This window comes from Leuresthes tenuis, unplaced genomic scaffold, assembly GCF_036924035.1.
Source record: "Leuresthes tenuis unplaced genomic scaffold, fLeuTen1.0.hap1 SCAF_9, whole genome shotgun sequence".
In the NCBI taxonomy this organism is placed as follows: domain Eukaryota; kingdom Metazoa; phylum Chordata; class Actinopteri; order Atheriniformes; family Atherinopsidae; genus Leuresthes; species Leuresthes tenuis.
Window position 1 is genome coordinate 5984615 of NW_027325363.1, and position 22409 is coordinate 6007023.

Sequence of the window (22409 nt, forward strand, 5' to 3'; positions counted from 1 at the left end):
AAAGGAGCAACGAGACGTTTGATGTGAGCAGAGAGATCGATAGTGTTGCGTCCTCTGCCTCTCAGCCAACACTTTCTGCCTGCTTCATGGGTGGAACTGGCTCAAACAGCTGAGGTGAGGAGGATGAAATGCATGTCCAGGGAAAAAAAATGGAGAGTAAGGGGAGCAGCAGGGGAGAGACGCAGTGAAAGGGCAGAAAAGAAGATGAGTGAGAGATAAACAGAGGAGGAAGGGGGGGTGCACCAGCCTTCCTGCTTTGTTTTTTTTTAACTAGGTTACTTTTTTAATCCAGTAAAAGTTTAACTTTTGTAAACTCTGGTCCCACAGACCTCGTCTAGAAGAGAGCAGGTATGATAAAAGGAAATGGGAACAGACTTGTTGCTCTTTATGTTCCCCCTTCCTCCTCTGTTTATCTCTCACTCATCTTGTTTTCTGCTCTTTCACTGCGTCTCTCCCCTGCTGCTCCCCTTACTCTCCTTTTTTTTTGTACTCTTTTTGTCTTGGACCTCTTTTCACACTCGCCTCTTTTGTTGGATCACTCAGACCGGTCGGATTCCTGCTTCATTCTTCTTTTCATTCAGTCTCTTTAAAAAATCTTTTCAAAATTACAGCTTCTCTCTCTCTCACACACACATGATGAATAGCTGTAAGCAGAAAACTCTCTGGACAGATTAAACAGCGTGAGGGCCGAGGAGACGAGTGAAATACAGAGAAAAAGGGCGGTAAAAAGACACTGTTACTGACAGAGTTCAGTTTAAATGCATGTCTGTGAGTTACTTCTATGAAGAAATCTCCCTCAAAAAGCAAGAAAGAAGACAGAAAACATTTGATTTCCATTTGAAAATGAGGACACACCCTCAACCGTGTATAAAATGTCGTAGAAAATACACCCACACAGTCCTGCAGCTTCTTATTGACCGGACTGTAAGAAGCTCATTCCCCTGGACTGTAATCCATTGGACCTTACGGCTGATTTATCTCCTTTACCCCGGTGTGTGTGTGTGTGTGTGTGTGTGAGAGTGTGTGTGTGTGTGTGTGTGTGTGTGTGTGCGCCAGCGCCATATACTGTATGATTCATCCATCATGTTAATGTTTCACATTATGTTTTTCCTACTCTTATTTGTGTGTTGATGTCAGTGAGACACAGTATCGGGGAGAGTTTGCGTCCTCGTTATTGACTTAATTTCGTGTGTAGAGGATGGACTACTTGCCACTTCGGGCACTGCAGTGCACCCTGGGAACAAATCAAATGCTCCACACTGTCCTCTTCCGTTCAGTCTTGCCTCCTTTACTCCAGTTTTCCTCCTCCTGCACTAAACAGATCCACTCACCTTCTGATCCTCGCCTCACCGAACCTCTTTGCTGCTCTTCTCTACAGCAGCTGAGATTCTTAACGCTTTATTGTGCAACTGTGCAAAGTGAAAAGTGTGTAAATGTGGGCAAAATGTTTCTGGATGTCCTCCCTGTTTGTAGTTATCAGAAGAAACTGATCACAGAACATTTTTACTTAAAGATGATAATTTATTTCACTGTTTAATGTCACAAATGTTCAAATTTGGACACGTCAGCTTTGAAATATTAACATTCATACTGTGCAGCTCTGAATTCAGCAGAAATAATTAACATTTAAGTAAATATTAACACTCTTAACTAATGTTAAGCACTTGTATTATTTGCTGCTTCTCTACTTTATCTTTTGTCTAATTCTTTTCCATCTTTGCTCATTTCTAATCTCCATTTCCTTCCTCCCCTCCCTTTCCCTCTCTGTCCTGGTATTTTCAAGCTTTTCCAGCTTCAGCCCCTATTTTTCCTGTAAAAGCAGCCAGGTCCTTTGCTGTGTTCCCATCATCACAGACAGTGAGTCAACACTGACCAGTAAGAGCCTCTGATTCACACCTTTAGCATTATGTCAGACTCGCAGTCAGAGAAGCTGAGGTTTACTTTTATGGTTCCTAGTTTATTTACTGACCGTCTAAGTGTGTCACAAAAATGAAGAAATTTTCCTTTTTCTGAAACAAAATTTGTGGATAAATCTTTTCACGACCATCCATGACTGCAAAGTCCTATTTCTGTATAGTTTAAGTAAAAATGTTACACCTTTCTGCCTGTATTTCACCTCCAGTCTTTCAGTTTCCTGTAAAAATCACAAACTGTGAGTCGAAGTAACAGAACCTGTCGGTTCTGGAAGGTTTTTACACTTTTCTGTTTTGTTTTGATCAGGATAACATGTCAAGGTGTTATTAAAGTTGCTGGAAAACGCTTTGCACCTCTTCACTTTAGATGTAATGTCAAGGAATTTACAGTCATCCACTTTAAAATGCTGCTGGGACTTTTCTCAGACACAGAAAACTCGAACTGAAAATGCAGCTACAAATGAATCTGCACATAAAGAAACATCTGGGAAAAATGCCAGAAGGAATAATGTTTTTCCTGCTTGATAATATAAAGATAAATGTGCAAAGATGGGAAAAATGTGACATTCTCTGTCAGTATTGAACTGTCAGCCTTCATCAGACGGTCTGCTGTAGCAGCTGAACCCCTGGATTACATAACATGTGTTTAATTATGTTAATTCAACAATTCAAACACGATCCTCAGGTCAAACTGAGGGCCAGTGAGCTTTTCTTCCACTTAACATTTGTCTTAAGGGATGTACAGAGCTGGAACATCAGGCCCCCCTCTGGGGGGGCTTGTGGTAACCTTGTAGTCCATGTCAGTATTGATTATGTGGGGCTCTGCATGTGTAAGTACGTCTGGGAGTGTGTTAGCCCTTTATTGGATTTTGTTGTGTACAGTATGTTGTGTCACGCTGGAGTCCAGGTTGGTGATTATTCTTTAGTTATTTGTCCTTTATCTGCTGTTCTGTCACAAACAGACACCGCACCATGGCACAATGCAGCCTCAGATGCTCAAATTCAGTTCATCAAAGATATTAGGATCAAATATCAGTCACTGAAGTGCCTGAATCCATGATTTAACAGAATATGTAGGTCTGTAACTAACAGTTACGTTTAGATATTGTTTGACTGTTTAAACCTTTTGCTTCAGAAGATGGCAGAAAAGCTTAAAAAGCCGGATAAAATATAGTTTTACCAGAACTAAAAAATATTCAATTTAATTTCATGTGAGATCAATAAAAGGAGCAAATTCTTACGCTTCAGCGGAAAAAATGTTTTTCTGTTTGTTTTCTCAACTCGTCATCGTATGTCTGACTGAAAAATCTCCTAAAAACACTGAAAGTCTTGCTCAGTGACCTTGAATTCACGTTTTATCTTTCTACCTTTTTTTTCATGCTCTGTTGCTTTAAAGTCTCACTCTTGCCCTGAGGACTGGTTCGTGTCAAGATAATTTCCCTTCAAACCAAGCGCTCTGCTCTTATTTCTGTTTCTTTTTCTATATTAAATCAGGCTTTGCTCAGCTGAGCTTTATAATGAAGTTTTGCCTGCTAACAGGAAACATGACATCAGACCCTGGCTGTATGAACAGTTTGATTTCACAGGACTGTCAGTTTGAATAGTTTCTGGTTTTGGAGTGAGAGGAAACACGAGACGGCAGGCTGACAGAGGCGAGCAGAACAGAGGAGGCAGCAACTTCCTCCAGGTAGCACAAAGCATCTCGTGTGCTACGGTTAGCCCAAAGAAGTAGCTATTCTGCAGAATCTAAATGCTTTAATGTAGGAAATCACGATTTAATGTCTAAAAACAGTCGTTTGTGTCTTTTTCCTCTTGCTGTCAGAGTTGAATCACTGATGATTTTCCCAAAGTTTTCAGAAACTAATGTGGAACGAAACCGTGACGCTTGTTCGGCTTGACAGCGAGTACAGCTGGGATCACATTCCTGACCCAGTTTGTCCCGTAGACCAGTGGAGCCCGTCACTTGTCATGCCAACATTAAGTCAGCTTCCAAACCTTAAAGTTTTGTAGTTGCTTCTCGTTTAATCCGTTATCCCTCCTGACAGTTGACTCCCAGAGATGGTCGATGACCTCCATTTCCTCCCAGCCTTCCAGTTGGATTTCTTCCTCAGCTTTTCTCCTGCACACTTGACGTTCTTTACCAAACATTGATGTTTGCTGCTTGGTTTTGTCCTTCCACTTGAAAGATGCTTGATTGACGAGAGGTTTGACATTTAAATACATTTGTCCCTCGAACATCCAGCCTCCACTCGACCCATAACACTTACAGGTCTCTATTCTGCGCACAGAAGGACACGAAGGACCGGCTGGGATTACAGTCCGCTCTACCTCCTAGGCCGCAGCCACCCGTGAATCGTTCACTGTGATGAAATGATCTAACGAGCACGCAGAGCAGGGAGAGAACATCTAAATTATCTTTTAATTTGCATAGATCCCCTGAAAAACACACACTGTGGCTGGAGTTGGTCCCTGAAGGCAACGTGCCGAGGCGGGGCCGAACAGATGGCTGTGTGGAGCAGGTTGTGTGTGTTTGGGTGGGGTTTTGGGATGGAACGCCTCGCTTAAAATGACCTGCATAATCAATGTGTTCCACACAGACACAGAGTCAGACAGACAGGCAGTGGATCGCATCCTGTTCATTCAAGGAGAGAATTATTAGTGGATGATTCTCACCTGCTGAGAAAGCAATTATCCAATTAGAGATAAAACCATAAAAGAAGACGTTCCATTTAGAGACGTTTACAATATTATGATGTCTGTTGTCTTAATTTCATAATCTTTGCCAGAATACAATTTTAAGGAGAGCAAAAACGAATTACCTTTAAGTTGTGGCCATGTTCTTTCCATTTATAAAGAATTTATAAAGTGGCTCCTTCATTTTCTTTCCTACTTGTTTTTAAATTGGTGCCACGTTGCTCTAAAATCACCTGGAAGCTTCAACCTCTTCCTCTTGACTTGAAAGTCAACTAAAATGGATTTATTTTAAAGACGCAGCTCGGTCTGGGTGCTCCAGTCGGGTGTAAATGTGCATGTGAAGCCACTCAGACGACGCTCCCATGAATCATGGCGTTCTCCTCTGTCACGCAGGCTGTGATGTTCGGCTGCTTTCTTGGTAGTTAAGACTGTGAGCTAGAAAAAATGCATTCATTGTTGACATCTGTATTACGACAGCTGTTTGATTAATGGCATTTAACACGGCTGCATTTAGATAACTGAATTAACGGGTTTGGGAAGCGCTCGAGGAGAAACTGTTTTTGGTCGTGTTCAGGTCCAAAATGTTCTGAAAGGGTCTTAGAAACAAACCCTCAAGTAAAAGTCCTCAAAGTAAAGTATTTGCTGTGATTAAACCAGACAAATGTGTTCTTCTGGGTGGTCGTTACTTTGTATTAATGCTAGATAACATGCTTACATTCTGCATTATTTCTTTGTTTTGATGTCCAGTGGAGGAAACTGGAGAAACTGAGATGCAAAGAGGATGAAAATGTTTGAAAGTGTCTATATAACTATATATAAATACTGTGCAGTGTGTGTAATGTAAAGCCAAATGAACTCCCCACAGCAGCCCTGATGTAAATCAGGTGGCTTGTTAGCGGAGGCCTGGACTGGGCGGTACAGAGATCTTCTAATTTCTGCCCCTTAGCACTTAGTCGTGTCTTCCTCATCACCCCCCCAAGATGATTTCATCAGGCGACATTTTTAATGGTGTGAATAAAGTCGACTGCACTTCCTTTTCTTGGTTCTTGAAGAACTTCCGCCTCTCATTCGATGGGAGAGCTGAAGAAGCTGTTGAGAGGATGAAACGTCTACAAAAACCAAGAAAAAGAAGTCTGCTTGGTCTTATTGAAGCTCTGAGTTACCTGGATGACTGAGGATCTACACGAGCATCGTATTCAGAGCCGACCTCAGGGAACGACCCTGAAACACAATGGATTATGGGTAAAATGAGAGGGCTTGTGACATTCAATAGGGGATTTTGCTCTCTTTGCCTAAACTCTGATATTCCCTTGGGCAAGGAGCTGAACACCTCCACCTGAGCTTCTGAAATGTGTGTGTGTGTGTTGGTATTGGTCACGTTGTGAGGACATAGGTCTGTTTACATACAGAAAAGTGTGTGTGTGTGAGTGTGTGTGGGGGGGAAATGCCCCCTGCCAAGACACAGTCTGTTACTTGCTCACACACTCTTTTCCCTTTTTTTTCCCAACTTTTTTCTTTCACTGCCCATGTCGTCTTTTTATTCTATCACACCCCGTCTCCTCCCTCTCTCTGTCTCTTTCCACGTCCCACTCAGGCCTGTCTTGTCCTCCTTTCATGCAGAAGAAAAGCACCATCCCCCTCTCCTCTCGCTTTCTCTCTATCTCCTCGTGTATTATGTGTTTGGCCACGTCCTTGTCTTCAAAATTGCCATCTGTCTCCTCTCCACACAAACACACTGATTACCACCTGACAAAAGACTCGAGCTTTGCACTGAACATCCTGAAAACAATTTGAGTGACGCCATGGGTATATGTTGGGTGCACCTGGGTATCTGCAGTAACTTTTTTTTACATGTTTACCAGTAAAAAAATGCTGTTTTTAAGGACTTTGTGTCTGGGAGTCATTTAATACTTAATAAAGCTTCAAAGCTGGTCACCAAGCTTCATTAGTCAGGTGTAATGGTTTCTCTGGGACCATTTTCAGCTGTCGACTGCTTCGCATTAGGTGCTGAAATGAGTTTTTGTAGCAGTGGGATGGTGTCTGGGTGATTTAACTACATTGTGGGTATTATTAGTAGTAAATTAACTGTCTATGTGGTGCTTCATGACACAAGACCAATCAGGTTTTGACACGCACAGAATGATGTGTTGAAAATCCTTTCAGTGAAATAAAGTCCAAACAATATTTGAAAAGATATGTTGTCTGGAATACGGAGGAACACACAGGATGCACCGCCTAAACAAGGGGTTCTCCAGAGGTTGTAACTTCAAAGACCCAAATTATATACTGGGTGTGGTTCAGATGAGTCTGTCTATTTGAACTTGAAAATAGACGAAGCTGTGTGCTATTCGTGTACTTCTGTCCGTGCACGCCGTCAAATCTGGTCTGTAAAATATGTTAAAATATACATTTGAAGCCTGCGCCTTGGGGTTTGTTTCATCACCATGACAACGTGATGTTGGAGTCGACTGCAGACAGACGAAACAAAATCTGGTGTCTCATCACCTCAGTGTCTCTTTCTCCCATTTAACAGCTGTCAACAGAAAATGATGCGATGACGTGGTCCTTTTCCTCTTTTTCCTTTGTATCTCTCCTCATGCTTCCTCAGAAATTGTCATGTGTGCACCCAGCAGTCGCAGCAGTGCTTAACACTTGTAATAACAGTACATGCAACAATGCTCCAGGAGCAGCCAGGCGGTGGCTTTCCTAAGCCTGGAGTCCTATAGCTCTCCTGGTATGTTGGAAACTCGGCTGAATGTTTAACCCCTGACTGCCCGCGTCTGTTTGTGGTCTACAACGCTTTAATCATTTAGTGTTATTAAAGCTCCAGATATACCTTCTCAAAGCTCTGCTGTGCAGGTAGATATACATTAAGAGGTTATTTTTTAACTTTTCAGATTATTCAGAAAAATATCCAAAACCAAACATGCATGTTCTTTTCAGACTGGAAATAAACTGGGGCACCTTTTAAAAGAGTTTCTTGTTGTGAGGAAACTGCTCTATTTCCATTTATTATTAAAATATAATAATTTTACCAGTTTTAAAATGAGATATTTAAACTATTGATCCCTTCCTTTACCCTCGTTCATGTTGATGGTATCTGAGCCAATCTAAGCAGGCAGGAAATGCCAAACAGGCCACCAGTCCATCACACAGGTAACGGGCCGTTTAACCCTACCTTCGTCCTTTTACCTGCACGGGAGCAGAATCGGGTTATGGACTGAAGTATTTCTGACACTTCAGCGCTCGTATGTACGAGAAACTATTCTGTTTTTTTAACTTTCTCTGTGGGAGATCATTGTACATAGAAGTACAGCTTTAACTTTTGTCAGATGATTAAAAAAGATAAATGAATAAAAACAACAAAACAGGGTTTTTATTAGAGCAGAGCGACAGACTGAAATGTTGTTAGCAGCCTGGTCTCATGACCAGTCATTTGGCGTGTTATTACAACACTATTTTGTGCTTTTGCATACATTTTGCACCACGTATTTCGGGGCTCTGGCGTCCTGCCCTGTACTTTTGCCCTAACCCTAACAGTTTCTCCATAACTGTGTTGTAATTTTGAGCCCCGTTCCTAATCATTTGACATATTATTTGAAAGCTGATAAAGCTAACACAAAAGTGATCAAATATCAATGTCTCCGTATAATTTCAGTTGGATTTAAATAGAAAACCATGTAAACATGCTGACTTATAATGTCATTGTGCTGTAGAGTTATCCTAAGATGCCTGTATGTCTTTGGGCTGTGTGAGGAAACTGGAGCAAACCCATGCAGACACGAGAAAGAAGATGCTAACTTGATTTGATCTGAACTGATTCGATGCCTCCACCTTGCTGTTCATGTTGGAAACACAAGCTAAAGATGACAAACTTTAGTTGATTCCCCATGACGACTTATTAGATGTAAAATATTGGCCCAAGGTGACAGTAGAAAGGGTTTAATGAGGGGACTGAGCCTGCATCACTGTTTGTGTGCATAAAGATGAAATACATTTCATTTGTTATGCTGTATTCACAGTCATATCATAAAAAAGATGTTTGTTGACACAAACGAGGAGTATGAGATAAAACTGAGACAGTTTGGACCCATTTATATGCATCTCGTGTTTCTCCAGAGATCAACACAACTTTCTGCTCGGTTCGGTCTGGTATGATGAAAAATTAAAGGTGAAAAAAAAAACAGGATATGCTGCTTCCCAAATGTTTTTTAAATCTTTGTAAGCAAGAATAAAGGGAAAGATGCAGGGGGGAGATGCAGCAGCTTGTGCTGTGTTCATGCAATGAGTTGCATTTAAATTCTTTATACATGTGTGGGAGAGGCGTAATGCATGCATGGATGGCTCTGTGTGTGTGTGTGTGTCTCTGTGTGTGTGTGTGTGTGTCTCTGTGTGTGTGTGTCTGTGTGTGTGTGTGAGTCTGTGTGTGTGTGAGTCTGTGTGTGTGTGTGAGTCTGTGTGTGTGTGTGAGTCTGTGTGTGTGTTTGTGCTTCTTCCAGTAAACATGGCTGCAGCAGCTGATACAGCTTCCCCAGGAAGTGCTGACACATGATGGCAGCTGTCTCTTGAGATGCGTTTGTAGGTATCCATAATGTAAGCCTTAATATATAGAAATAAATGGATAATCAAGAGAAGGGCTGAGGTTAACGTCCAGGTAAACGAGTTTTATTGAATGTGTTAACTGCTTTGAGACCAGAGTCCTGAAGCTGTGCCGCATTGATCCAGACAGCATTACCGTGTTTGGTTTCAGGTTAAAAAGCTGTTGTTGAGCTGTTATGATGTTTAAAAGCTGTGCTAATCAATACTCTCACATGGTTTAAATATCTCTGAGTAATATGGGGTTTACTTCAAGTAAAGATCACAGAATTATCACCTGTCTCTGCCATAAAGGATGTTTTCTTCTCATTTATTACCGGATTACAACACAAAAGTGATCAAATATCAATGTGATGGTTCTGAATCACACTCCTCAGAATCTGGATCAAATAGTCTGAAGAGAGATGGATGAAGTGGAGGTTTTTAAAGCTGAACCCTGACAGCTCAGAAAAGTTCAGCGGGACATCATCTCAGGTCTCAGACACTCGTCAAACAAACACTGCGGTGAAAATGCCGTGTGTGAGACCGCTGTCTTCTTCTTCCACAACTGAAACTAGATTAAGCTGAGTAATAGTTGCTATAATTTGAAGAGCTGAGTCAGCTGAACATGAGATTAACGCATTGACTCCATGACTTTTTTGTAATTTTTGTGTCTTGTTGCTACGTGTGACAACGATGCTGCCTTGTGTTGTTGCTCATTAAAAATACTAAATGATGCTTGTTATCATCTAAATTTGTGTTATTATTTGTGAAAAGCTAAAACATGAGGTGGTTTCTGCCTTTTTTTAGGGAGTTTATGTGCATGAAGGTGGATGAAACGGCTTCTATGAAGTGACTGCGTAGCAAACCCGTTACTCGTGTCTCCGATCGTATCAAACAAGGAAGGAGGTCGCTCAGAGCCTTCATCAGTAGCTTCAGCTCGGTCATTTCTAACCTCTGCAGTTGGAAACAAACTTCACTGAATAAATCATTTTGTCCTCAAGTCTGAAGTGAGCCTGTAGGGAAAGTAGGGAAAGGGGTTTCTAAAAGATTTTCTCTTTAACTTTGTGCATAAAAGGCAACTTTTAAGTGCTGAAACGTTCACTTTGATCAACATTATGTTTACACAAAATTATCTATTATAACTGGCTCTAAATGTGATCAAAAGCAAAGACTTTTTACCCCAAATGGAGGATATTCAGTTCTACTTTGGAGTCAATTTGAAGGTGTTTTGTGTCACTGTCAGAGAAACTGGGGAAAGATTGTGTCCTTAAAAAATTGGCACATTTATTTCACTCCTTTAGTTACAAGCAAGCTTTCTGGGCTTGTGTTTGGTTTCACTTTAAACCAAATCCACTTAGCTTTTGTAATTCCAGAAGGGGGGAAATAACCTTTAATTTATAGTTTGTTTTAAAGAAGGAAACAATAAAAAGTAAAGTTTGGTTTCATCTGAAGCTGTGAAGAAGAGAAGAAGAAGAGACCTTCATTGCCTGCATCAACCTGGTGGAACTCAACAGTAAGATCACAGGAGAGGACACAAAAGAAAAGGCCTGTGGATTCACAAACTTTTGTCCAGTTGGCAAAGAAATGACTCCCCCTCAAAGAGAGAGGCACAAGACGAGCATGTTTAATATTATTGTCTTTCTATACATGGCAGGAATGTCTGAGAAACGGCCCGAGAAGCCCGGCAACACCCTGAGACAGAAACTGTTTCAGCAGAAGGATAAAACTCTGTGTTGTAGACGCAGTCCAGTGCAGCGGCGACCTTTCAACAGGGCAGACTAAACAAGCATGTGGCACAACACAGGGAAAGACTCCGCTTAAGGAGGATCAGGAACGCTCTTTTTATGACGGCAATGTGCTTATTCTGGGCTGGGAAGACGGATAGTTTCACCTATTTTAGAGCCAATCCTGAGATTAAAAGTCAACCGCTCATTGCAGGACGCTCCAGCAAACATCCACGATGTGCTTCTGATTGTCTGATGTGTTTCTTTTTTTCTGAATGGGAGCTTGATGGTTACAAATCTTTACAAACAGACTCCAGAACCGAAAAAATGGTCTTTTACATTTAGATTGCGTCCTAAATCATGCGACCAAAACATGTTGTCCAGGTGACAAACTTTAAGGCTTTAAGGTGACAAAGACTTATTTTAAGGACGGTTTCTGTTTCCTGCGGTTTGGAAAAGCCTCTGAAACGCTCGGTGCTGATTCAGGTGATTTATGTTCTCTGTAAAAGGTGTGTGTCACAAAGCAGACAGTGTGTGGGTTTGTTTGGAAGCAGCTCTCTGCTGAAACTGACGGCGGTGTCTGAAATATGAGACTTCTGCTGTCTCCTCTTGAGCGAAGAAGGACAGACAACAAAGGCAAGGACACCGTCACTTCCTTTTAAACAGGGATTGTTTGTGAGTGTAATGACTGCAAACACACACACCCTCTCTTTACGTTTGTGTGACTTTCTGTGTGTGTGTGTTTATTGTGCTGTGTGTTTGGGGATGGCTGTAAGCTTTCCTGCTTTCTCATTTGACTCACCTTGTGACATCACACTGTCATCACTATTTGGTCCAAGCTGACAGGGTCTCAGTCTCAGACAGTCTCAGTCTCTCTGGACTGAAACTCTCAGTGGATTCGACATTTTCTCCTCACATTGAAGGTTTTTTGTGTCTTTGCTCGTTTGTGTGCTAAGGTAAGCTCAACCAGCTGCTCTGTGAAGGGAACGGCAGCAGTTTTAGTTATTTTAGATCAATCTGGGAGCCTAAATGTTAAAAATGTACTTACTGTTACCTCTTAAAATGCTGATTATTTCTTTGCCTGTTTTGTGACGAAAAAGTTAAAATCCTTCTGCTGCCGGACGAATTTGACTTTGGGCTGTTTTCTTTCCTTTTTACCTGCCTGTAGGGGAGAAAAGCATCATGTGCACGATGCCCTCACGCCTCTGTACACAGAGCAGCCTTTGATCAGGAGCTTGTTGGGTTATACATGAGATTTTAAAAGGGAAAAACCTCCATCCGTGAGAGGGGACGGAGTTCGAAGCAGTTAGTTTGTGTAGTGACCCTTTTGGTCCTTTGCTTTGAACAAACACTTTCTGACAGCCCTCTCAGCCTGATTTCACATATTAAGACCAGTTTTAGTCACGATGAGGGCCTCTAAGCTTGTGAAAGCAGCTGTGTAATGTCTCCTGAAGCTGTGGAAAACTTCACATGCTTGGTGATGTTGTCAGGTTATTGTGGCTCAGTTAGGTCTGAATATGCTGCTGCAGTTTGAGGAATAAAGAGCTCCTGTGTCTATGGGGCCTCACCCCAAAAGGGACTAAAACTGGCTTATTTTCACACCTGTAGCTTGAATATTTTCTTTGAGAATCCCTAGAAAAAGACGGTTTCTTCGTGTTTCAAGTTGTTTTGCAATGAAAAGTGAGTTAATTCATGTATTTATTCAACACCCAGTGGTGTTTGTAGGATGAAATATATCCACAGCCACACTGAGAAAGCTAAGTGCGCTACAAAAAATTACTCAAGGCTGATGATCTGAATATGGCCAATAATACATCCAGTTAAGTCCATCAGTAGTCCATGCATGCCAGACCTCTAATAATTCTCCAGATAGCTGCTAGCAGCTGTTTTCCTAATACTCCAGCATGCAAAGCACACCTGGTCACAGTTTGTTAAGCTCAACCTCGCAGAATGCACAGTATTTAGGCCACATAAATGTTGGATCAATTTCCAAGTAAACCACTCAAGAATTTATTTGACTGGACTTCCCCATCATGTGGCTGATTAAGTCTGCACTGATTTCTGTGCCCAAACCTGTCCAAAGGAGCTAAAAAAAACGGGAGAACAAATCATAGTCTGAAAAGGTCCGAGAAGGTTTGGTCTCAGCTTTACGTCATAATCATTAGCGAAGCTGTTAGCGTTAGCTGCTGCTAAAGGAAGAAATAAATCAATAAATAAACCATGAGGAGTTATTTCTCAGATGCTTCCATCTCCCTGCTCTGAAGTTCAGGCTCTGAGAGCTGGAACTGATCCTCTTTGTGGCTCAGTTCCTTCAGTCCAGCGTTGAACTGGACCAAGTTGTTAAAACAGTGAGAAGTAAAGCCTTTAGCTAACTCTGCTGGAACATCACCCTCAGATATAGTTGATCCACTGGGCTCTTATATCCTCTGAGGCTGCTGCTCGATGGAAGATGCATGTTCCTCAGTACAGCTGACAGCAGAAGCTGGCTTCATCCGTCCAGCAGGGTGGATGTGAGTGGGCGGAGGCAACTTAAAGAATGACGTAATTGTAGAATGAAGATCAGAACGGCTCGTTAAATGAGGCACTTTCAAACAAAATGGAACTAAAAGAAAAGCCTGGGTTGTGTTTTTGGGGAGTTTAGACTCGCTGGTGACTTCAAACACCCTGATATAAGCTCCCAGGGACATAAAAAAGGTCATTTTTACATAACATGTCCCCTTTTAAATGATTCTTTATATAATTCTCTTCACCTGACCTCAGTATTTATGTATCATAATATTCCTTTTATGTGTTTGTGCATGTGTGTGTGTTGATTTATTTGGTCTAGCTCTGACCTACATAGATCCTCCTCGTGGGTCTGTGTTCACTGAAGCATTTAACAGATCAAGTTAGCCTGTAGTTTGTGTATATTTTTAAGTTAGGGTGTTGTTGACTAAGCCTGTTATTAAATTAAAATGTCCATTTTTGCCTCTCAGCTGTGTGTACCAGCACGACAAAGTGTGTGAGCGTGGGTTTGTTATCTGTTGACCAAGACTCATTTAGCTCGGCGTCAGTACAGACACACACGATCACACTGGGATTTACTCATTTTAGTGACTATAGACAAACAGACCACTCAATGAGCAAATGGAAGCTGTTTGGAAATGTAAACTATTTATTCACTTCATTTATTTTCATCTCGGATCAGTATCTCAGATAATGCAAAAATAATCTGTGTTCACATAAAATCTGTCCGGTTATGAGCAAAAAAGCTGAAGAGATAAATGAAAAAGAATAAAATCCAGCAACAGAAACCAAAAAATAGTGATTTGTACAATAACACTGAATTACATCACTCATTTGTTGCTAAACTTGACTGAACTACATACTTACATTACATTACATTACGTAGCAAATAGCTGTTTGCTGCTATACCCACATTCAAATTTCATTTATAAAGCCTTCATATTTTGGAGGATTTTGCAACTTATTTAATTACATTCACACATAAAAAGCCTCTTAATAGATCTAATAATATAAGAATTTAATTTTCAAAAATTGGTCAACCGAGTAAAAAGTTCAGTAGCAAACTTCTCTAGAGCATCTAAAGTGTACAAAATGTAAAGAAATCTAAAGAAAATTTGAGTGTAGTTTTTAAATCATAGTATGAGGATTGAAATAAATTTCTTAGTCAATCAATATCTGAGTTATGGTTCAAGGAACTTTTGAGTGAAATTAATTCCACTATGTGACACAAATAAATTATCTTTAGGAGTTAGTGAACTGCTAAAATAGTTGAATATGTTGATAATTTATTGGTTGAGCGTCTTTATTTGGTTCGATTTATCTTCCTCTCACCTTATCTCCTCGGATTGGTCTGTTTTTGTGCAGGAGCGGCCGGCTGCAGCCTATCTGAAGATGTCTGATAATGGGGAGGTCGAGGACAAGCCCCCAGCTCCGCCCATGAGAAACACCAGCACTATGATTGGCTCCTGCAACAAGGATCCCGCCCCCCTCAACCACGGCTCCAAGCCACTCCCACCAAACCCCGAGGACAAGAAGAAGCAAGACCGTTCGATTCGATTCATCCTGACAGGAGGAGGCGGTAAAAGTGAGTGCTGACGCCACAGGGTCACAGTTTTAGCTGATTGGTGTGTTTTCATTGTTTTTCTCACCTGTGGGTTGTCATTGGCTGTATAAACAAAAGAGAGGTCTGTGCCTCTGCAAACACACCTTCAATTCAATTCAATTCAATTCAATTCAATTCACTTCAGTTCAGTTTTATTTTTATCTAATCAAATCACAACAAATGGAATCTCAAGGCTTTTCAAGTCATTATTCAATCAAATCCAGTTAATTAAATTCCAAATGAGTCCAATTCATACAGAACTAATTAAAAAACAAACAAACTTCGATCCAATCTCCTGTCCTGAGCTGCACGAGAGGCGACAGCGGAAAGAAAAAACTCCCCTTTTTCAGGAAGAAACCTCCATCAGAACCAGAACCAGGAAGAGCCTCGACCAGCCGGGGGTTGAGAGGAGAGGAAAGAGGGGACAACAAGCTCCATAACAGCAGAACAGGTGTTAGATACCTGCTGAGAGAGAGAAATATAAGCTGATGACAACAATAATGTCATATGTTCATGGAGAGTAAAGAGAGCAGCGGGAGGACAGGTGCATCACACATTTCAGTCGTCATTTAACTGCATTATAAGTTATTACTTTTGAATAAACTCTCTTTTTAAAAACTATGTTTACAGTGTTTCCACTTAAAGTGACACTGGAGTTAAAGTGGCTTTCTCTTTGACCCCCCCCCCCAACAGTAAATGTCTCACACTCAGCCATACACGGGAATTTGTTGCCATGCTGAAAAGGGAACAAAGACGCCATCAGAAGCCCACAAAAATGTCAAGAACCCGAAAAACAAAGTCGTAAACTGTGAAACAGTAAACTCAGCATCCAAGCGCTTTTGGGCAGCTTCGGACCCGGGAAGATGCTTAACCTTCAGTGTACTTCAGCTGGAGTCAGAAGCACATAGTTTAAGGTTCACAAACTTCTCTAGTGTTGCTGTAATGTTATTTATGTGCTGAGTAGCTTATGGAGTGACTGCAGCTCAGGAGGAAGAGCAGTCATCTGCCAATCTGAGGGTTGGTGGTTTGACTCCAGGCTTCCCTGGACCCCACATTACCTACGGATGCCTCCATCTCTGTGAATGAGAGTGTGAATGTGTGAGTGGATGGATGAATGTGGCTTGAAAGGCACTTTAGAGATACACTTAATTTAGCATTCAAGTGAAAATGTGCTCAAACTCAAGTGGATCAAAGCAACGTTCTCCTCACACAAGATATTTGCTTTGTGTCTGAGTAAACAGCAGCATCCATTACTCGGTTACATCTTTTCATTTTTAAACCATTTTTAAAGTCACATCCTCAGCTGAGAAATTGTAATCATGTTTTTGATCATCAGACAAACCGAATCAGCAGTCAGCAACCTCCTCAGTGTGTCTGCCTCCACATTTTTCAGCCTCCCTCTGTGCATCAGAGCAGTATAATAAAGATTACACCCGTCTGGCTGTATCGTGTCACAGCTGCAGCATGTTTCAACCCGCTGTTCCCTCTCTGAGGTTCTTCAGTCTGTTTAGGAAGCTGAACTTTTTTGTACTGGAAAAAAAAAAATCAGGATTTTCCCATCTGAGCCTCTTTCTCTTCCAGTTGGGTGTGAGCACTAAAATCTTTCCAATTGGACCCCTATTGAACAAGAATGCCATGATATTCCAAAATAAAGTAGAATTATCTGACTATTGTGGAAAGGATTTCTGAGGTCTGCAGTCTTGCTGAAGGAGAAAAGTCTTGCTCTGAAAAGCTCTGGGAGATGACACGTGAACAAGAAGCAGAATGAGTGAGTAAAATGACAGGATTACTGCTGTACTCTGGTAAAAAATAGATGGATAAAAAGAGGTGGCCACTACACTGAAATAGGAAATAGGAATGGTTGAAAATCAGCTGAGTTTTCAGCCATGTGGAAGTAAAGTAGCAGCCTGCTGTCTCAGAATCGATGTGACTTCTTTTGTGAGCATAAAATAACAAACCCCCCCTGCACAAATAACACAGCTAATGGAAGGGACACCACGACTGAGAACAGAAAAAACTGTATTTAAGACATTTTAAGAGAAAAAAACACTTTTTTTCTGTGTTTAGAGGGTATATTTGTGTCTGAAGTCACTGCTAACTTAAAAAATCCAACCCTGACATTTAGTTTTGGGGCCCAATGTGTCTGAAAATGTGACATTTAGTGAACCTTTCAGATTTTTAGGGGGTGCTTATTTTCCTAATGCCAACTCTCACCATTATAATTCACCAAACCAAAGCAAATAAAAGTGCTCTAACAATACTTTGTTTAATGTTTTTTATCCCAACAAGGAAATCTGACTTGAAGTTGATGTTGTTGGGCTTAAGTTGGAGATCAGATTTCCCATTTGTACTCGAATGCAGCATCAGTGCAGCCGTTATAAAAGCAAACAGTGAAATAACGGCCATATAAGAAGCAGTTCTTAATGTTTGCTGCTAAAAACACAGAAGAAAGGAGTGACAGTGGAGCCAAAATGTCGGAGGAATTATGAGCCTATCAGTGGCCGTTATATTCTGAACTGTGTTTTATCAACTTGGCCGATGAACACAATGACTTGTGGTGAGATTGTGATAAAAGACGGATCAGTGCCAGCTGTCCTTGGTCCAGCTGCAGATGAAGGAAATGTACATATTCAGGAGCTAAACAGCCAGTCCAGTAGTTTTCTGTCAGCTTGTTGTGTGATCTGAGTTTTCAGGCTATAGGTGTCGCATTCCTTAATAAAGTTGAATTGATCAGATTGAATGGAGGTGCAAATGACTGGATTAAAAAGGAGCAACTGCACGAATCAAAGCATGTCGCAGACATTGCATTAAGATGCCTCCGGAGAGTAATGGGAGAGTACGTCTTCTTTAAGTTGTCCTACATCCTACAATCTGAACCTGTCAGTGAAAAAACAAACTGTTACTCTGACACATTTTATGGCCAAACCATTTAAATTGTTCTCGTTCACCTTAGAATCTGGTTTCATAGAGTTTTGTCCCCGTCAATTCCAGGAAAAATAGGACAGAGGTGGAAAAGTGTTTTAATGAGACATCGAGTCTTTGGTCTTTATATCAAAGACGCCTCAACTGTGTAATCAATATTTACAGCATCTATTCACATCATTGTTTTATATATTTCTTATGACTGTGAACCATTGTGTGATTGTCTAAAAGCTCCCATTTAGTGTGTTAATAACATAGTACATTTCTTTTTGCTTTAATACGGTGTTAAACTCTCACCCATAACCCAGATTTGCAGATAAATTGAACCTCCTTGAATAAGTCATGTGATGCTAACAGTGCTAATGCTAAAGCGCTTTCTCCTGTTCAACAGCCGGTGGTGATTATTAGCTTGTTAACTGTTAATTATTGCTAAACTCCTCATGTTGGCTGACCTTTGACCCCAACACGTGTTGCTCCTGCTGGAGTTGAAACGGGGACAGACACATGCTGTACATCAGTTGACTTTGATTCTTCCTTTGAGTTCTTGTTTTAAATGTTGCTTTTGCATAATTTATTCCGTTTTAACTTCTTGTCGTTGCTGATTCTGTGACGAAGCTTTTAACTTCCTTACATCCAGATGAACTACAGCTCAACTCTGGTGGAACAAAGTTTTTGTTTACGGACAACATGTACAGATTCAGGCACAGATTATCCACAATGCTTTACATGAGGCTGGTGGTTCTGCATCACTGTTTGTGGTCCCAGGAGACTCTGCTGTCTGTGAATCTCAGTGAAGCTCTGATTTCCCAGAGGATCGTCTCACACAGATGGTGTCTCTTTGTCATCTTTCTCTGTAAATCTGTTCCTTTTACATTAAACTCTTTCTGTATTTTTCTTTTTTTCTAATTATCTCCCCTGCTTCAGTTTTTCATTCTTTTCGCTGGTTCTCTCTGGATTTATGACACTTTAGTCTCTTTGTATCTCCTTCACAATAGATTCATATGATCCATTTAAGATTTCCCTCTCACGGTCAGTATAATGTGAAAGTAATAAGTGGCATTTTTGGCTGCTGCTCTGTGGCCTTCAGGGTTGGACACGCTCATAAACATTTAACCTACGAGGAAATCTTTGGATGAAAATGAAATTACACTAAAAATAAAGCAGTTAATGTAATTTAAGTCGTGTGTGGCTGTCTAGAGACAGTCAGAAAATCATCAATCTGTCTTTTTTTTTCTTTTTCTCTTCGTTCTTGTTGGATTCAGCCTATAAGAAGAGGGAGCGTCCAGAGATTTCTCTGCCGTCTGACTTTGAACACACCATCCATGTGGGCTTTGATGCTGTTACCGGGGAGTTTACAGTGAGTATCTGTGGTGTTGTCATCCATGTGGTAATGCTCCCGCTAAAGCCTCCGCAGTGTACGCCTGTGGTGTGCGTTCGCTATCTGCTATGCTTACATCATTCTTTAATTGCTAACCAAAGGACCCGCAGTCATTGTTGCGTGCATGTGTGGGTAAATATGTGTTGGTCTGTGAGCTTCATACACACACATACTTGGCAAATGAACCTTTTTGAATAATCACGTTAGACAAAGGCGCCTTGTTCAGCTGACTCACTTGATCCGCCTGACCAAGCTCTTTTAGCAGGGAGTTCAGTGGTGTGTGTGTGAGCGTGCATGTGGTTTCCTTTTCTGTTATCTGGGGCACAGCTTATGCTCCTCAGTTTTACACACATCTACATGCAAATGAACATTTGCCGTTTTTATTTGAGTCAGCACAACCCAAAAATAAACCATAGTAATTAAACAACAGGGCGGTGAGCAGTGATTCTGATGGATGAAATCAAGGTTTAACATAAAGAAAAAGATGAGATGGAAGGGATGGAACAGGAAGTGGAGGAGTACATGTGATGGACTGACCCTGACAGATGAGAAGGAAACAAGGAGATGTGACCCAGTTCTGTGACTAAAGTACAAATATGATGAGACTTCCTTGTTAGTTACACGTGTGATTCATCATGAAGGGGCAGAAATTTGCCTTTGACACTGCTACACTTAAAAAAACAACAACAACAGTAAAAACCCAGTAATTCCACACAGAGATAATTAATGAAACAGTAAAAACAGTTGAAATAGTTTTTTTGTGTGTGCAGGGCATGCCGGAGCAGTGGGCCCGCCTCCTGCAGACGTCCAACATCACCAAACTGGAGCAGAAGAAGAATCCTCAGGCCGTCCTCGATGTCTTAAAGTTCTACGACTCGAAAGAAACGGCCAACAGCCAGAAATACATGAGCTTTACAGGCACGTCCGTAGAGTTGCATAGATTTACATCATGGAAACCTGAAACTGATAATCAATGATTTATATCTCGCTGACTTCCAAACTGATCGTTGTCCACAAACTCGGAGCTGCTCCTTATTTCTCAACTTGTTTTCTCCTGCAGATAAAAACACAGAAGCCTACAGCTCCTCCACCGCACCGGTAAGACTGCAGCTGTTACCCACCCTGTTTCCCACTCTGTTACCCACCCTGTTTCCCACCCTGTTTCCCACCCTGTTTCCCACCCTGTTTCCCACTCTGTTTCCCACCCTGTTTCCCACTCTGTTTCCCACCCTGTTTCCCACTCTGTTACCCACCCTGTTTCCCACTCTGTTACCCACCCTGTTTCCCACTCTGTTACCCACCCTGTTACCCACCCTGTTTCCCACCCTGTTTCCCACCCTGTTTCCCACTCTGTTTCCCACTCTGTTACCCACCCTGTTTCCCACTCTGTTACCCACCCTGTTTCCCACCCTGTTTCCCACCCTGTTTCCCACTCTGTTTCCCACTCTGTTTCCCACCCTGTTTCCCACTCTGTTTCCCACCCTGTTTCCCACCCTGTTTCCCACCCTGTTTCCCACCCTGTTTCCCACCCTGTTACCCACTCTGTTTCCCACCCTGTTACCCACCCTGTTTCTCACTCTGTTACCCACCCTGTTTCCCACCCTGTTTCCCACTCTGTTACCCACCCTGTTTCCCACTCTGTTACCCACCCTGTTTCCCACCCTGTTTCCCACCCTGTTTCCCACTCTGTTTCCCACTCTGTTTCCCACCCTGTTTCCCACCCTGTTTCCCACTCTGTTACCCACCCTGTTTCCCACTCTGTTACCCACCCTGTTTCCCACCCTGTTTCCCACCCTGTTTCCCACTCTGTTTCCCACTCTGTTTCCCACTCTGTTTCCCACCCTGTTTCCCACTCTGTTTCCCACTCTGTTTCCCACTCTGTTACCCACCCTGTTTCCCACCCTGTTTCCCACCCTGTTTCCCACCCTGTTTCCCACCCTGTTACCCACTCTGTTTCCCACCCTGTTACCCACCCTGTTTCTCACTCTGTTACCCACCCTGTTTCCCACCCTGTTTCCCACTCTGTTTCCCACTCTGTTTCCCACCCTGTTTCCCACTCTGTTTCCCACTCTGTTTCCCACTCTGTTACCCACCCTGTTTCCCACCCTGTTTCCCACCCTGTTTCCCACCCTGTTTCCCACCCTGTTTCCCACCCTGTTACCCACTCTGTTTCCCACCCTGTTACCCACCCTGTTTCTCACTCTGTTACCCACCCTGTTTCTCACTCTGTTTCCCACCCTGTTTCCCACCCTGTTTCCCACTCTGTTACCCACCCTGTTTCTCACTCTGTTACCCACCCTGTTTCTCACTCTGTTACCCACCCTGTTTCCCACCCTGTTACCCACACTGTTACCCACTCTGTTTCCCACTCTGTTTCCCACTCTGTTTCCCACTCTGTTTCCCACTCTGTTTCCCACTCTGTTACCCACTCTGTTACCCACTCTGTTACCCACTCTGTTTCCCACTCTGTTTCCCACTCTGTTTCCCACCCTGTTACCCACCCTGTTTCCCACTCTGTTTCCCACCCTGTTACCCACACTGTTACCCACTCTGTTTCCCACTCTGTTTCCCACTCTGTTTCCCACTCTGTTTCCCACTCTGTTTCCCACTCTGTTACCCACCCTATTTCCCACCCTGTTACCCACCCTGTTACCCACCCTGTTACCCACCCTGTTTCCCACCCTGTTTCCCACCCTGTTTCCCACCCTGTTTCCCACCCTGTTACCCACCCTGTTTCCCACTCTGTTTCCCACCCTGTTACCCACCCTGTTTCCCACTCTGTTTCCCACTCTGTTTCCCACCCTGTTTCCCACCCTGTTACCCACCCTGTTTCCCACTCTGTTTCCCACCCTGTTTCCCACCCTGTTTCCCACCCTGTTTCCCACCCTGTTTCCCACCCTGTTTCCCACTCTGTTTCCCACCCTGTTACCCACACTGTTACCCACTCTGTTTCCCACTCTGTTTCCCACTCTGTTTCCCACTCTGTTTCCCACTCTGTTTCCCACCCTGTTACCCACCCTGTTACCCACCCTGTTACCCACCCTGTTTCCCACTCTGTTTCCCACTCTGTTTCCCACTCTGTTTCCCACTCT

General features: G+C 42.3%; 1 protein-coding gene across 2 annotated transcripts in view; it reads left to right on the forward strand.

Annotated features, from left to right (window-relative positions):
• Nucleotides 1-22409, forward strand: part of pak1 (p21 protein (Cdc42/Rac)-activated kinase 1) — a 60246-nt gene that overhangs the window by 15199 nt on the left and 22638 nt on the right. For both annotated transcript variants that reach the window (XM_072392025.1, XM_072392026.1), the window contains 4 exons: nt 14780-14999; nt 19202-19296; nt 20088-20235; nt 20378-20415. In XM_072392025.1, coding sequence (XP_072248126.1) covers nt 14807-14999; nt 19202-19296; nt 20088-20235; nt 20378-20415 — 474 coding nt within the window. In that variant the 5' untranslated portion in view covers nt 14780-14806. The remainder of the gene's footprint in view (nt 1-14779; nt 15000-19201; nt 19297-20087; nt 20236-20377; nt 20416-22409) is intronic.